The sequence below is a fragment of the Filicampus tigris genome, chromosome 9 (assembly GCF_054856515.1).
Source record: "Filicampus tigris isolate MCC_2025a chromosome 9, RoL_Ftig_1.0, whole genome shotgun sequence".
Taxonomy (NCBI): domain Eukaryota; kingdom Metazoa; phylum Chordata; class Actinopteri; order Syngnathiformes; family Syngnathidae; genus Filicampus; species Filicampus tigris.
In genome coordinates, this window is record NC_141225.1 from 1,865,001 (window position 1) to 1,881,936 (window position 16,936).

The 16,936-nt window shown below is 41.1% G+C and overlaps 2 protein-coding genes across 3 annotated transcripts in view; one reads left to right on the forward strand and one right to left on the reverse strand.

The window, feature by feature from the left end:
* Positions 1 to 13,111, forward strand: part of ube2v1 (ubiquitin-conjugating enzyme E2 variant 1) — a 20,478-nt gene extending 7,367 nt beyond the window's left edge. Inside the window, exons 3-4 of the mRNA XM_086040734.1 lie at positions 1 to 112; positions 11,914 to 13,111. The exon at positions 1 to 112 is cut by the window's left edge and continues 14 nt beyond it. Coding sequence (XP_085896860.1) covers positions 1 to 112; positions 11,914 to 12,057 — 256 coding nt within the window. The 3' untranslated portion in view covers positions 12,058 to 13,111. The remainder of the gene's footprint in view (positions 113 to 11,913) is intronic.
* LOC147141624 (uncharacterized) lies at positions 7,041 to 10,179 on the reverse strand. 2 transcript variants are annotated; one of them, XM_086040737.1, is made up of 6 exons: positions 10,032 to 10,179; positions 8,737 to 8,852; positions 8,254 to 8,363; positions 8,103 to 8,169; positions 7,383 to 7,476; positions 7,041 to 7,307 (listed from the first exon to the last, which is right to left on the reverse strand). In XM_086040737.1, exons 2-6 carry the CDS (start codon positions 8,798 to 8,800, stop codon positions 7,226 to 7,228), a joined length of 417 nt encoding a protein of 138 aa, XP_085896863.1. In that variant the 5' UTR covers positions 8,801 to 8,852; positions 10,032 to 10,179; the 3' UTR covers positions 7,041 to 7,225. The 2 variants fall into 2 exon arrangements, with proteins under 2 accessions (XP_085896863.1, XP_085896862.1); XM_086040736.1 differs by lacking the exon at positions 10,032 to 10,179 and having other exon boundaries at positions 8,737 to 9,127.
* Positions 13,112 to 16,936: the final 3,825 nt, after the last annotated feature.

Consider the following 16,936-nt stretch of genomic DNA (forward strand, 5'->3'; position numbering starts at 1 on the left):
CAGAATATACTGTCTGAAAATTGAATGTGGACCCAGATACCCAGATCATCCTCCTCATGTACGTTTTTTGCACAAGATCAACATGAGTGGAGTACATGCATCAAATGGTGTTGTAAGTATACAGATTTCATTAACACACTAGCATGTTCACAACCACTTTTAGTAGTAACATAACAAGGAGCCGCCATCTTGGTAGAATTTTCTAAACATGCATTTTGCACTTCAAACGCCTCTAAAATCTCCTATACATTCACAAGAAAACAATTGCTGACTTAAGTACATAACCTATTCTACTGCCTGCAATGCACTTCTCAGGAATATTAATTTGCACTGCTTAAAGTGGAAGTCATCCCAAACATATTTTTTTCCAAGAATATGTTCTATGCAAGCCCATTAGTTGAAACAAAGCATTCTGATAAATATTGCGTTTGTGGCATAAGAGTTGAATCCACCCGTTTTCAGCCATCTCTGGGGGCGGCCATTTTGTCACTTCTGTCGACTGAAAATGATATCACAACTACCCAGGGCTCAGGTAATGACCAATCACGACTCAGCTTTAGAAAACAGGCAAGCTGAGCCCTAGGTAGTTGTGATGTCATTTTCAGTCGACAGAAATGACAAAATGACTGCCCCCTGAGCTAAAAATGGGTGGATTTTGCTGCTTAACTCATATTACACAAACGCAATATTAATCAGAATGCCGTGTTTCAACTAGTGGGCCTGCTGGGAACATATTCTTTAAAAAATATGTTTGGGTTGATTTCCCACTTTAATTAAAGATTTTTAGGGCAAGTGACGCAGTCTGAAACTTAACAGTAATTTTAACCCATTAAGGATGGGAGTGCATAACCGTCTTTCTACCCTTAAAGCCTGGAGAACACATAGGTCATTTTCATCCAATTTTTGCTCTCTTAACCAATGAAATGCATCAGAATATACATGTGACGGTGTCGTGAGCCCGCAGAGGATGTTCTGGAATTCTTCTAAGATATGAATTATTTTGTAGGTGTTGAATTTCTTGGAAAACTTCAGATTTTCAAGGTTAATTCCAAAGACGACCTTAGGTTTTGAGGAGCTTTTGAGCCAGGTGCTTTAGGCTTTAATGGGTTAAGGCCAGGAGCGCACAACCGCGTTTCTACCACTAGAGCCCGAAGCGCTGTTGTGTCTTTCTACCTTTAAAGCTGGGAGAGTGGATACGTCTTTTTGTTTTTTTAATCCGATTCTCGTTCTCTTAGCTAATGAAATGCAACACAATATACGTGTAATGCGCCGTGAGCCCGCAGAGGATGTTCCGGAGTCATAATGGTGGACACCGTCGATCACGGGAGCTCTTAAATGAGTAAATGCAGTGATATAGATGACGCGCTTGTGGACTTTGAACCAGTAGAACCAGTCGAACGTGGTATATGTTTAAGATATGTTTGTAGACAATGGCAATATTGACATCTTTGTAACAGAATAGAGGTTGGTAATTACCACTCCAACACGAAATCAAACAGAACGTCTGAGCTGGGCAGTCCGTCCCTGGGCCGGATTTTAGTCCGGCCCACTAATCGGCCCTCATGCGTATGACGTGCTCGCAAGGTTTCCAAAAATAATCTCAGCCTACTTGGTGAAAGGCTTCTTTTTAGGCTTCTTTCAACTCCCGCGTCGGCGTGAGCGCCCACTTCTGTTCTAGGGATTATGGTATTTGAAGCGTGTCCAACGCTCAACGTTCGAATTGTAAATTAGCCAGCGAATGATCTTTAAAAAGCATCTGCTGAAGGATGTTTTGCCCCCCACCAGGCAGCAGTGTTGGATTAATTATCCTGTTTGTGGTGCTAGACGGTAGCGGCAACCGCTGTTTAGCTCAGCGTTGCAATCCCAACAGACACGAGCAGACGTACTTTGTACGGTGTTGGGATTAGGGTTGCCAACTTTCTCACTCCTAAATAAGGGACAGGTGCACGGTGCCAGGGTGGTGTGAGCATGATGTATGAATTTTGGATTTTTTTTTTAAATTTTCACATTAATGCTGAAACGACATTCACTTAAAAATAAGAAAAAATGAAAAAAAGATGGACAGTGTTTTTCACAGGACAGCAATATGATATGTGATGATATGTCACCTCATATGAAACCTCATATGAAACCACAATTTGGCTCTTTTCATCAAAAAACGGGTGTAAGAAAGAAATCTGAAATGTAAAAGAGGAGTGTGACTCACCAAATTTATTTTTTCCATGGATATTTCTGGCTGCTTTTGACTGACTCAAGGAGTCTACAGTCATTTTGCGCAGCCATAGAGAAGTCCTGACATGACAGGTGGCGTGATTGCCGCTTGTTCTGAGATTGACGCTTTATCTGATCTAGGCTCTGCAATGTGTAGAGCCGAGAGTCTCCATTAGCGAGCGCTGTAATGTGCTATCACTGTTTAAGAACCAGCAATGTGTGTTCGAGCAAGTATACAAGTAAAAGACATTGAGCTGCCAACCCGTCTGTGGTCGTCGTTATTGACAGTCGATCGCCATCCAGAGCTTTACTAAAAGCATCTTGTATTACAGGATCGGTAGATTGCAGTTTTCTGTATTTGCAAGAGTTCATAGTCAATATATGGGACATTTAAGATCCCGTATGGGACAAACCAAATTAGCTCAAAATACAGGACTTCCCGGCTAACACGGGACAGTTGGCAACCCTATTTGGGAGGTCGTTCATTTAATTACCCAGGACAAGGGTGGAGGGTCGCGGCCGGACCGGCAAAAAAGGGTCAAGTGCCCAGCTCTGCAGAACGTACAGACTGTCGGTAGGTTAGCTCTTACATCATCGCTGAATGTTTGTAATCCAAAGTTACTCATCAGTTCCAGGATATCGTTCTTTAACTTTTTCAAATTTAACAGGGTTTTTCCTGCATCTAGCTATTTTATTGCCCGCCTCCAGCCAGAGCGATTGCTATTGCTCAACACAGCGCGATTTATTTCCCACTGCGGCAGCAATGTATTTTAACTGAAGTTGCAGTGTTTGCCACTATGGAGGCACTATATCAGGCCTGGCCAACCTGCAAGCCGCATGCGGCTCTTAAAGCCCTTTTCACTGTGAACTTGCTGCGCACCATTGTCAACCGCATTCATTGTGTATGTGGTGAGGAGCGGCACCACAGAATGGATCATTGCTGGGTGGCACTGCACCTATTCGGACATCTGCCACGATGGCAAATGCCCTCAGATTGAAACATTTTACTTGACAGCGGTGCCGTCAGAAAGCGTTTCCAATAGGAGAGGAGCTGGCAATTTTGGTGGCATGTAGACAATGGAGGAAGCCTTGATAATTAAACTGCATTTACTGTGTTAACACTTAAAGATACATCTTGTCTCCTTTTGATTTTCTCTTTGAAAATGAACAAAGACTGGGATTTCTTTTGCAACAATGAAAGATACATTTTGTAAACCAGTGGGAAAAGCTGCTACATCAGCACTTCAAGCGAGGTACCAGGTACATGCATCTCACGCATGCACTTTGACGCAAATGAGATGGAGGTTGCCGCGACCCGGTCCAAAGCGGTCCGCATCCCAGTACCGTAGAGATCCAAAACAAGCAGGACATGACTCTCAAGGAACCGGAGTTCCCTACCCCTGTTCTACCTCATATCTTTGGTATCATTTGAGCAAGGCTTCACATCTCCAGTGGTACTTGAGTTCCCTCAATGCAAACATCCAGAGCTGCGCATTTTGCTCAAAATTCGTGGTCCGTTTATCACCTTTCACATACAGCCGGTCTACACTTCCGCCGTCTGTTTACCCGCCATTTTGTTCAGCCGAACTATATAGTAATTGCCTATAGGCCGGGCTGGCACGACTATCATTTTAAACGGGCTTTCATTAGGGTTGGCGATTACCAACTTTGACAAACTGCCACTGGCACTTGCCATGATTACTTCGGGTGACAGAGCTTCTTCTTTGATGTCGTCTTCTCTCTTCTTTTAAAGTCAACCCAAACATATTCTTTTCAAGAATATGTTCCCAGCAGGCCCACTAGTTGAAACACGGCATAATGGTAAATATTGCGTTTGTGGAATAAGTGTTAACCCACTCGTATTTAGCCATCTCTGGGGGGGGGGGCATTTTGTCTTCTGTCGACTGGAAATGACATCACAACGGCTCACAACGACCAATCACGGCTAAGATTCAGAAAATAGTTCACCCGTGATTGGTCGTTGTGAGCAGTTGCGATGTCATTTTCAGTCGACAGAAGACAAAATGGCCGCCCCCAGGCATGGCTAAAAACGAGGGCATTTTGCTGCTTAACTTATATTCCACAAACGCAAAATTAATCAGAATGTCGTGTTTTAACTAGTGGGCCTGCTGGGAAATTTGTTTGGATTGAGTTCCGCTTTAAGACAACGACGAAGTTGTTGTCGTCTTCTTCACACTTCTTTTAAGTAGAAGAAGCTGCCGCCGCCAACAATGGAGAAGCAGCAGCAACAAGAGCAGAAGTTGACTAACTTTTGCTTCACACAACAACAAAGGTTTAAAAGTGCACTTCTCCACTAGGATTGTACCTTTGGCTAAAATGCACCGCGGGATTCTAGTTCTTAACTAAAATGTAAGGTAAGCCAATTTTAGGATAAAAATTTAAACTTTAATCGCTGGGTGATATTTGAAACGAAAGACTCAAACTCAAAACGACCGCCTCACCGCGGCCAGACTAAATAGCCCCTCTCAACCAACAAGCCCAGGAACTTTTTGTTCCTGTTGATAAAAGTTCCTGGTAAGAAAGGTTCCTGTGGCCCAGGTTGTTTGCGTCTCCACAGCGTCAAATAGTTCTTGGTAAATTATGCAAATGAGACTGATGACACATCAGTGGGACGTGTGTTACTTCCCTACTCATTACTGACACCCAACATCAGGGGTGTCAAAGTCAAATGAACGGAGGGCCAAATACAAAATTTTGCGACAAGCCGAGGGCCGGACTGATAAAATGTTCATTAATTTTTTTTAAAATGTCCAGATTGGATCTGGTCCTTTGCGCCTGATGATGATGTCACGCTTTATATTTCTGTAATATATTTCTTTCCGTCTATGTTTGTCACTCGCTGGCTGTTGTGTTTTTATCTTCGGAGTTACAAAATAAAAATAAAATAAAGTACATTACTGCTACTTTTGCGAGGCAGCTCGTACATCACTTCCGTTTCCGTTTCTCCTGCCAAACTGGAAACAATTTTCCGGTTGACTCGGGCTGCAAGATTGTATGAACTGTACATAATGTGAAGTAAAATCGAGAGGATCATATGATTGGTATGATGTCTCCAGCTGACCCTATTTTAAAGTGGCATGGTATGGATGTGGTCCTCTTGTCAGAGAACACAGGCCCGTATTCCACACTTGACACGTCTATTTGTTGTGGTCTGCAACAACACAGACAAAGAATAACCTAGCAACATCATCCAATGCATATCCATTTGTTAACAATATGCCTAAACATTACAATTCACTGTATTAAGAAATTAATCAGCCAAACAATACATACAATACACATTCATGTTTCATCACTAGAATAGTTAGCATATGAGCCAAAATAACTAACTAGTGTTCATCGTGACATATCACTCACGAGAACATGTCTAGGCTATTATGTACAGCAGTTACCTGACACGAACTTAAATGATTAAACTCACCTTTTAACATTTACACACAACAACAAACGTGGTGAAACACGGGCAATCTGCAACTACTGAGTTTGCTGGCACGAACAAACTACGAGCTGTCGAAGGAGGAAAGAGGGAAAAAAAAGTCACTCACTATCAACACTTAGTGCTCGAATAGCATTCAATGCCTGCTGACAGTGCGGGACATCTCAGTACTTCGTCGAAACTCAATGAATAAAACAACATGAGATTTCTAACATGAAGTATTTCTAATAAAGTGTGTTTTACTCCAAATAACTATTCACCACAATCCGATTCTGAAAACCACGAAAAGTGACGTGAAGTCTTCAGTCAGCATGTAGAGCAGCCATGGGGTGGCAAAAATTGATGCAAAGAAATATATTACAGAAATAGTGGAACGAATTGGGTTAGCTGTGTTGTGGTCGAATTTGTGTCTTTCCAAGTTTTGTAGTTTCCGAGGTTAATGAATGCATCGCGCGGCTCGCTGGATGGGAGGGCATGCGAGCGAGAGTAGCGGAGGACGAACAGGAGAGCCGTTGCTCTTTTTTGACTGAACAGTTGTCGTACTGTATTGGCGTCGGCTGCGGCCCACAGTAGCCGGTTGGACTAATAAAAACATCATAATTAAACTACGTCTGACGGTGTGTTCTTTGAAGTCGCTACAATATATTTTAAAGCGTGACGTCTTCAGCAGGCGCGAAGGACTCGATCAGATCTGCTACTCACACCGGCTTGTTGCGGGCTGCGGCCCGGATCTAATAATAAAGCAATATCATCCCAGGGGCCATAGAAAACCTTCTCGCGGGGGCCGCATGTGGCCGCGGGCCTTGACTTTGACATATGTTCCCTACATCAACATCATTGCAGGTAGAGAATAATTAAGTGACCTTTAAAGCTAGCATATTAATAATATAAATGTAATATTGGTTAACTTTAAAATATACAATCAATATTAAAGTGTGTCAACATGAAAATCAGAGTGAAAGTATTGTTGCTTAATGCTTATGTAAACTTACCTTTTTATTTACACTTTATCTTGATAAAGCATTTGAAAAGTATTCTCATTTGCAATGTCATCCAGGCTGCAAACAGTCTTTGAGGCAGTGATTTTACAGACATATTTATGTATCGGTATATTTTTTTTTTTATGAAAAAGATTTTTCCCTAATACACATAAAAGCTGAACCTATTTGTAGCCTGTCATTGAAATTAATATGGACAAAAGATATAGTTTGTGCATATCTCATGTTGTTTTTATATGAGTATATGTATTTGTTTTTATTTTGCCGTGTTTTAATCTGCTGTCTGTAGACTGGTCAGCATTGCAAATACCGTACCTGGATAAGTAAAAGTTAAATAAATGAAATAAATACATGGCTTCATTAACAGCTCTTATGAAGTTTTTAATTACAGCAGCGTAAGTAGGTTTTGGGAAAAAAATATATACATTGTGACTTTTTATTTGTGCACATTAAAAGACAAAACACACACAGCCAGAAGCCGGGCTGAAATTTCTAGCCTTGCACCCGGGACCAACTCGGCATCGTTCGCAACTTGGAAAAGTGTATGGCTTGCCACAAGTCATTTTCTGCCACAGTGAACTCCTGGCTTGCGATTTCCATTTCTGCGATTGAATCCAAGGTCCCATCCCCTACGCGCTTTCCTATTGACATAATAGAAAGGCAATTTAATAACGGAATTGTCCTACGAGTTACTGAAAGTGAAACATCTTCCTGACACGGGCAAACGCTGGATGAGGGATGCTTCTTGGTAGCCTGATGGAGAGCTCACACTTGTCCCTGCATTGGAAACTTCTTCAGCATGTGCAACAACTGCAAATCAAAAAACGTGCAGAAAAATGTCAATCAATCAATCAATCACATTTTATTTATATAGCACTTTTCATACATAAAAATGCAACTCAAAGTGCTTTAAAACATTCAAAGCAAAACATAGAATTATCTTCAATCAAAAGAAAAGATAAATTATTTAAAAGTTGTTGAAAGCCAAACTAAAAAGGTGTGTCTTGAGCTTCCTCTTAAAAATATCAACAGTCTCTGCAGACCTGACGTCCTCTGGCAGGCTATTCCAAAGGTGAGGACCAAAACGGCTGAATGCAGCCTCGCCATGCATTTTGGTCCTCATAGTTTAGTATTAGTGGATATAAGTCAGTGATTTATGCAGACATTTGCATTTTGTGTTCAACAGTTGTTGTTTTTTAAGAAAATATATTTATTCAGGTGCAGTTTTTTATTTAATGTGCAATATTTTCTTTTTTTCACGAGTACTGTACTTGAGTTTATAAAGGTGGAAGCTATGTTGAGGAGGCAGAGCCTTACCTTTGGCATCAGCCTGTTATTGCTATAAGTAACTAAAAAGTGCTACTGATAATTGCTGCAACAGGCGACAAACTAAATCAAACCACAAAGTATTTCTGTGAGTATAACAGGTATTTTACCTTCATGCCTCAGAAACAGCAGCACAGCACATCCACGATCCAGAAAGAGTTGATTGGTCTCCTTTTCCTCTTACATGTTGACATACAAAAGCACACTGAGTAGCAGTAGATCATTTAAGTGCCCTACAAATTATTGTAAAATGAAATTTACCCGGGCTGGCGATGCATGAGTCGCAGGAGACACTGCACTTGTATGTAGCGGATGATGATGGCTCATGATTTCTTCACTTGAAACTGTCTCAAAATGTCCATCCAGAACAGCTGTAAATCAAAAATACATGCCCAAAAAATGCCAGAGTTCCCTATTAGGTTATATGCGCCTGTAATTTAAGCCTTACGTTTGCATTTTATTTTTAATAGTTGTCTTTTTAACATTTATTTGAGGTGGAAGTTATTCAAAATCCAATGCTTCATTATGTAAATTATTTCCCTGTATATTCATACTGAATGTTACAGTGGCTAATAAAATGAATCTACTTTCTGTAAATACAGTAAATCCACTATCCTGTTTTATGAATACTTCAGTGGTGAGACTATGAACAGCTAACCATTTTCAGTGCACATGCACTCACACAATTTGTGTTTCTGCTAAAAATTAAAATATTCCTAGTATTACTGAGTATTTCGTGTTTACCTTCGTCAGTAGCGCCACAGCAGAATCCATCGCTCCGGTGTCCAAGAACGCGTGTCCAACCCATGGCGTCTAGTCGATCGTACAATTTGCTCACTCGACGGTCATTTCCACTCCGGCTGTTGTGATCCGGTAAGTTTTTATTCGTCTCGTTTTAACTTTACATCTTCCACGAACAATTTAACAGTTCGCCTTGCTCGGCAGTAATAAGCTGGTGCATACTGGTCGCTCCTTGTCACCGATTCAAAGTTGGGTTGGATATCTTTGTCCCCCTAAAATGCTCACAAGAGCCTGCACATATTCGTCCGTCTATATTCATTCATTTTTTCTTTACTTTTAAAATATTGGACGAGCGAGCACAGCGACGGAACACGGTTTAGCAGTTACCGCAGCTAAAGGCTAATGGCGTCGTGAACAACACACCCCCAAGTTCGACCGACCAATCGGCGTCCGGCAGCGCAGCCCGCCCCCAGGAAGAGTTCTTGCTGGGCCATAATGGCCCTGGTCGCTAGCATGGACGAAATGTACCCAGGAATGTCCCTGGGACAATCCGTTACCCTGGTAAATTTTTCAGGTGGAAACAAAAGGCGGAACCACTTTACCAGGGTAAAGTGAAAGGTTCCTCCAAAGGTTCCTGCGGTGGAAAAGGGCTTAATGCGTCTCTCCTTTTAGCACTTTCCAGGACCATGTCGTTGCTGACAGGAGATGACATGTGTTTTTCAAATCACCGTAACTCATGAACCGTTTACGCTAGCAACGAATTCCAACAGATTTTCAAAGCAGATAAGTGGAGCTTTCCGCCGATATAAAATACATTATGAGAGCGGACATTTTTTTAACGTGCGGGGGCCTGGTGAGTCGTGCGTCATAATGGAAAGTGACGAAGATAACATGTTTTTCATATCACCGTAACTCATGAACCGTGTGTGCTAGCGATGTAATTCCAACGGATTCTGAAAGCAGAGAAGCGTAGCTTTGCATCGATGCCACATCGGCATGAGGTGTGGGGCGCGAAAATAGACGATTACATAGATGGGGGGAATGGGCTTCCGACTATGCTTAGTCCGACTATTTTTTTTAGTTTCCTGTCTATCGTTTATCGCCTACAAAATAGGCATCCGTCATAGACGGATAGGCGGACCGGTCTGTCACATTAGCGGTATACCCAGCTCTGCAAACATCAACCAGGAATTTTCCAGAGCTGGGAATCACCTAACTGCCACCAAGTTCCCATCAGCATATTTGAACGACCTACGTGGTCCTAGTCGGTCCGAGTCAGCAACGAGAAAGGACCTTACCTGTATCACGTCACACGCAGGTGCTGCACTCCTGACACACGGCCAAGTAAGGAAAAAATAAATACAATAAATTGGTCCTTTGCGGTCCCACAAACGCAATGGCACATGCCCCATATTGTTTTTATTTCACCAATCACCACGCTGTGTGTGTCTGTTGTTTTTGTTTGATTTTTTTTTTCTTTGTTTGGCGGCGTCTGCTTGTGCAGCGCCTGTGTGTGACGTGAAGATTACGTTCTCAACGCCGATTGGCAGTCGCCGATGAGGGACGGACTGGAACCACGTGGGTCGTTTAAATATGCAGACAGGAACTCTGTGGGGGTTAGGCGATGCCCAGCTCTGGAATTTTCCAAAAGCAACTGAACTTCGCAAGCACAAGTTGCTCTCTTTGAAAGGTCAGGCAGAAAAGTAGACACCGTTGTTCCCAAAATTTATGAAGCATTTGTTTCAGCCTGCTTGGATGTTTGAACACAGCATAAGCTAAAAAGCCATACAAAGAAGGGAGAATTTGTCAAAATATACAAGAGAGCTAGGGAATGAGGGGACGGGGTGGAGGCAGTTTATGTGTGCCCATATGGCTAATGTGGCACTGTGCAGTAAAACGCTAAAAAATGTGGTTCTAGTTTTAATAAATGAACACTTGAACATGATAATAGTCATTGTTATTGGAACTCTGAAAGTGTGTTCCCTGTAAAAGAAAGTGAGTCAGTTGAATTTACCTAATACATGCATGTCATGGCGCATGGTCAGGATGGTACAACCTCTACCTCAATTTGAGCCGGGAAAAACCCTGTCTTGTTTTGTCAGATTTTTACTTTGTCAAGCACTTTGTATGCAGCTGTGATTGTTTTTAAATGGCTCTATAAATAAAGTTGTGATGAGTTCTATGAGCTCTGATCTAAATCCTGTTGTACATCAGTGCTGTCTAGAGAAAGCACCCTTGAAACCTGAGACAACTGTAGCACTTTGCTCATAGAGAGTGGGCTGCTGAGAGGTGCAGAAGTGTCATTTACTACGTTTACATGCAGTCAATATTTGGGTTAAGGTCAAAATTCTGATTTCTGAGTCATTTGGAAAAACATGTTTACAATGCTTGAGCGGAGAGAGTTACCGCCCACATTTAAATAACCCGATTGAAACGGCGACGGCATAACACACTTTACGTTATCTCTGCTTGTTACTTGCTTCCGTCAATAAAACACATTATATTCGTGTGACTCACCGCACGAATGAAGCATACGGTTTCCTCCTCACTTTAAAAGTGTGGAGTCGTACTTACTTTAGCTTTCGCTATGTTTTGTTTATCACTAAATGTGTATTTCTGGTGGAGTGCGTGCCAAACACCACGCATCCAAGCACTTCCTGTACTACAAAGACCAAGACTCCTTGCGGTTGAGCATGCGTAGAGTGTCCCGTGCATTTGGAATATTCAGATTACCGTATACATGCCCGCATATTCGGGTTGGAAAGAGAGTAACCCACGCATGATATTCGTAATTTTAAAAAGATGAATAAGGGCATATTCGGGTTATTGCCCACATTTACATGGCTGTTAAAAACCAGAATACTGCCAATATTCTGGTTTTAAAAAGGTGTATTGGCTGCATGTAAACACAGTCATTGAAACTTAACAAAATTGTTTGATTGCAGTAATCAAGAGGCTGTGCAATAAAATATTAAGGGTCCCAGTATGCCATTTAATACATCCTTTGCATATGTCCAAATGTAGCGCACCAAGTGCTAGTGTGAATGCACTCTTGAAGTGGAGGGATTGAGTCGGATCTCTTGTCCTTTTGAGTAAACCTGTTTATTATATGTAAATGTTGTCTTCCCATTGGGCAATAATGGGTTACCTAACTTGTTCATAATTTGCTGTTCTTTGCAGGTGGACATAAAGGCACTGCCCTGCTTGAGCAGATGGAAAAACACTTACACATTGCGTATGGTGCTCACGGAGCTCAAACAACATATGACAACGAAAGAGAACTACAAGCTTTCCCAGCCACCCGAGGGCCAAATGTACAACTGATGCATCGGCCCCTACCCCTTTCTGTCATCCACATACACAGAGAAACACACGTACAGACAGACAGACAAATCACATTCCACATATTCAACACTGGCTTAATATACCACTTTGACTACACTACTGTCATTTTGTCCAAGATCCCAAACTACCAGATCCTCCATCTGAAATATCCTATTGGACAGCGGGAATAATAAATAATCCAGGTGACTTCCTCACCCAGTGTCCAGTTAGACATTTTGGTCCACAGAGAAGACCTTGACCTTGCCATCCCAAAAATACTGTGCATTTGGTTGGTTTGTTTTGGTCTGTTCATGTGCGCACCGATTATTGGTTGGAATACTAAATTCTTCACTGTAACACTGTTGTATGGTTCCACCAGTGAGAGATTTGTCTTGATGCTGCTGAGCAAATCCCATTACTGTTTTCAGACCATTCAAATTTAAAAAAAAAAAAACAACCCACATTATTTTACTCTTTGTCTGAACTAGATTCCCATGTCGTAAACAATACTTAAATCGAATAGGCTTTTTAGTCTTGAATGAGATCCCCACTTACTGCAATCCCAAAGATGTGAATTAATTGGTCATTCTTTTAAGAAGTGCATGTCTGGTTCAAGTGAGTATATTACTAGGACATCCAGCAACTTATGTATCAACAAAAGCAGGCTCATCACTCATGTTGGAAGACTTCTGTGTTGTCATAATATTTTGTGATGGCGACTAATTCTGAGCAACCTGTGGGATGGGAGAGAGTTGGGTGGGGAAACCTCTGCAGAAAACATAGAGTATGTGTTTGGAACTTTTCCGGATCGCCGCTTTACAGTGGCATGTGCTGACTTTTTCTTTCGGTTTTATTGTTATTTTGGGGGGTTCTTGTTAGGGTTTTAGTTTCTGGGCTGACTTGCGTGTTTACCCTGAAGTAGTCAACTTTCTCTTATATGTTCCCACTGAGCAATGTATGGCTTTTGATGTTTATTTTATAACAGGAAAATTCAATCAGGGTGATGGGGACCTGTTGCATGGTTTTGTTTGAATTAAATGTTATTACTTTTGCACTTCGTGTATCGTGATTTCCCAAGGCCGTGACAAGAGAATGCAAATGCTATAAACTCAGACGGAAACACATTCCCATCTCACATAGTTTAAAAAAAAACACAGTGCATTTGATGGTCTGTCTCCTGTCTTTATTGTCGCAAGGTTTAACCATACTGATACAACTCAGAACTCTTGACCGCAACGGCAAAATTGACCATTCACATCTACACAGCCATGTAATATCAATGCCATTTTGCCTGCTGCAATGCACTGGAACCTCTGATTTGCAATTTGGAACAATTCTTCCCATAACAAATAAATGCATTGCAAAGTATTATTACTAATTCATTCCAGACTCAAACTGATGCCACCATGAAACCTTTCATGTTTTGGTTAAAGAGATGGTTGGGTCGGGACGGCCATGTTTTCACTAACAAGTTCATTTTATATATTTTTTTATCGGTAAAATAAACAGATTTGTCATTTTCTATTTTATTAATACATTTGGGAGAAATTAGGAAATAAGTGACTCCATGAATAACGCCTTCTTTTAATGAGGAAAATGACCGCGTCCCCTACCGTTCTCTCCATGTTCTGTCGGAGTCACTGCAGGGACCGATTACAAACTCCATTGGAAATCATTGTACTTTCATTGCTTATAATGTCCAAAAACGGTGATCAATTGGCACCAAAATTTATGTGGACATCCCTACTAATGACCACTTCAACATATCAAAAGGATTAACCTCTCCGTGGCTGATTTATATGAGAATGAGGAAATGTGGAAGTGAGCAGAGCTACATAGATTTATGCTGGGACGAGCGCACACTGCTTCTTTGCTAAAAAACAAAACAAAAAAAACACACTACTGCTTTGCTGATCACGGTTAGGATGGACGAGGCATTAAACACCAGTCAGGATATTTACAGAGACTGAAGTGGGAATGAGGAGACGTGCACATTTATTTGGATGAGGAATGGCCCCAGTTTTTCAACATACAACACGCCGTCCAATTTGGAACGTAACAGCTGAAATGGTGCTTTACAATGCGGCCACACTAGGCTGTGGAGTTAACCTCCTTGCTGGAACTTTTTGTTCGCTGAACATTGACGGTTGTTTGATGAGGTCTTACCTCACTCTCATGCCACTTCACTCAAGCAGAAGCTGGCGGCTGCAAAGGGTGTCGGACAACCCCGCGACATGAAGATGCAGCATGTTGGGCGGACAAAATCGCAGTGAAATGTAAACCTACCTGCTGTAAGTCACAATACTGAGATAATATACCCTGAATGGTCGTAGCAGTCAGCGAAGTTTGCTCTCTGCAAGACTGTCATTATTTCATAGATGGATCCTGACGTTAAAAAAGATGATTGATAACTGATGTTTTCAGTGGAAAAAAATAACAGGAATTGTCAGTAAAACGGGCAACGCAAGATGGCTGCCCTCTGCCTTCAGCTGTGAGAGCCAACTGGCAGTCCAGGTAATTTTTTATGACCTGCGACTGAATAGAAAAATGATTAATCAATGAGCCAAGTGATGATGATTTTAAAGTCCCAGGACTCACAGAGACCCCAGGGCACGACAGATACTTTTTTCCCCCCACAGGGTCCCAAATCCTGGGCAGTGATCTTGATTGTGTGAGAGCAATAAAGTGTCTGTCCACCTTTCGTATTAATAATCTACTATGATGGATAAGCTTCGTATTATCACATAGAAATAAAAGTAAATATAATTTAACATTACACAAAAAACAAAATTGTGTTTGGTAGGTTTTATTTACTCCCTGTTGTAACAGTGTTTTTTGGCAATACATCTTGTACTGAATTGAAAGCCTGTCTATTTCCCTTATAAATGTTGATAATGAACAGTAGAGCTAAGTATAGTGATTGCACCCATGTTATATTTGCCAAATCTTCTCCAAAGATGCCAAACCTTTTATTTTGCTTTTTCCATTGACACTTTAGTTTGGTATCGTGGATTGAATGACTGAAGTTTGAAGAATCAAGACCTATTAGCAATTGAACTATTAATTTTACAAACAGGAGCTTCTCTCATTGTTTTGTACAAAAGAGCCCATTATTTGGGGTTGTACAAAAACTACCTATTTTTGGGGTGGTTTTCTGCAAAAACAACCAAGAAAGTGGTTCAAATTGACCCAAGTTGTGGATCGGTCCATTTTTTCCCCCCAAAATTGTGTTATTTTTAACCCAACAGTTTTTAGAGTGTAGAACAATGACATTATGATTAATACTGCGTTTGTGGAATATGAGTTAAGTAGTAAAGTCCACCCGTGAAGGCGTAGAGAACATATTACTGCAAAGATTTTTTATTTTTTTTTAGGTTGAATTCCTCTTTAAAAGCATTTTTGTTTTTTAAAATGAATGAATAAAAGCTACATTTCAGATGTTACGCAAAAGCTACTTTCAACAGTTGCAAAAAGAACACAGTTACATCAGCCACAGTTGAGTGGGTCTTCAGCCATTGGGGAATCATACAGGGCACATTGTGGTCAGCTCGCAGACAAAGACCCTTTCAAATACAAATCCCATACTTTGCAAACAATTTGGGAAAAGGAACAAACTCGTTGAGAGTTCTACTGTCAAAGGATTTTTGGGAGTGGGGAGAATTATGATCATTGAGATTGTGTTATGAAATGGTATTATTTTCATTTTATTAATTATTAATGATTATCTTGAAGTGTTTTCTTTGTGTGAAAATTAGATCAATCGACCGGTAACATTTATTAAATTTAATGGTCTCTCTTTTGTGAAGATCAGATACTGCAGGTAAGACTGCAAGAATAAGGTGACTTGACAGACTCAAAATAGTGTAGTTAGGAATAAGAATGTATCATGAATACAAAATGTGGTCCGTCTGTCTTGACAAACATTTTTAGTCAATCAATCCACATCGTGTTACATTCTCGAGATGATAAGCAAAAACTGAACGAGACATTCAGCTTTTGACAGACAAGTAATGTGCACAGTTCAAAACAAGAGAGAAAGCTTATGAGTCAATGGGGAAGTACTATATAGTGTTATCCAGGTACTGTTGAACGCAATTTTGAATGAATAGATAAATGTCAAGACTTTAACACGTGTACAGACTAAAGTAGGTGTGTTTCTTCACAAATGTTCCAGGAGCACCAGTTTTAACTGTAGATCTCAGAGGAGTGACATCCTGCTAACCCAGTCTGACCAGCTCTATGTGTGCTACTTGCCCCTTTGAGCTCTGTGGTGTTTTAACTATTTGCTTCCTTCTACTGTCGCTCCTCTTTTTATATTAATCCAGTGATCTGGGAGTCATGCGTCAGATCTAGCCATCATGATGATAGTGTTCATTGGCAGTGTCTAGTGTTATTAAAGATTTCCAGAACATTACATTTTATTATTAAAGGTTTCCACTGTCAAAAGTGCAAATTATGCTACAGCTGAGTCTGTTGTACTGCTGGTGAGACATAGTGTCAACTTCAATTTTGCCATGATCTTACTCATTGTTTTGGCACGAATAGATTTCAATGGATCCACTACCTTAAAAAAAAACAACTACAAAGAAACAATGAACCAGAGTGACTAATACATTTTGAGTAATCTATGCAAAGTAGGTGTGAAGTAAGAGGTAGACAAGTGATGGTGAACGCCCTAAAACATATTTTAAATTAGTGGCACTGAAGTGGTGCGGCCCAAAGTGATATTTTTTAGCATGTGGCCCTGATTCCCTTGCGTTGCTCATGGCACAGAGTCACCAAAGCTGTAAATTCTCTCCAAGTGTGACTGGCTGTGACACAGTGTCTGCTGCCTCCTGCGGGCTGGCTCAGCTCACCTGGCAATGTGTGGGGCCATAGT

Excerpts from the sequence above, each read along its gene's own strand:
- LOC147141624 (XM_086040737.1), bottom strand. The coding sequence starts at position 8,800 with ATGGGTTGGACACGCGTTCTTGGACACCGGAGCGATGGATTCTGCTGT. Across the intron at positions 8,364-8,736 it reads CTGTGGCGCTACTGACGAAG|CTGTTCTGGATGGACATTTT; the intron begins GTAAACACGAAA and ends TTTGATTTACAG. Across the intron at positions 7,477-8,102 it reads GCTGTTTCTGAGGCATGAAG|TTGTTGCACATGCTGAAGAA; the intron begins GTAAAATACCTG and ends TTTGATTTGCAG.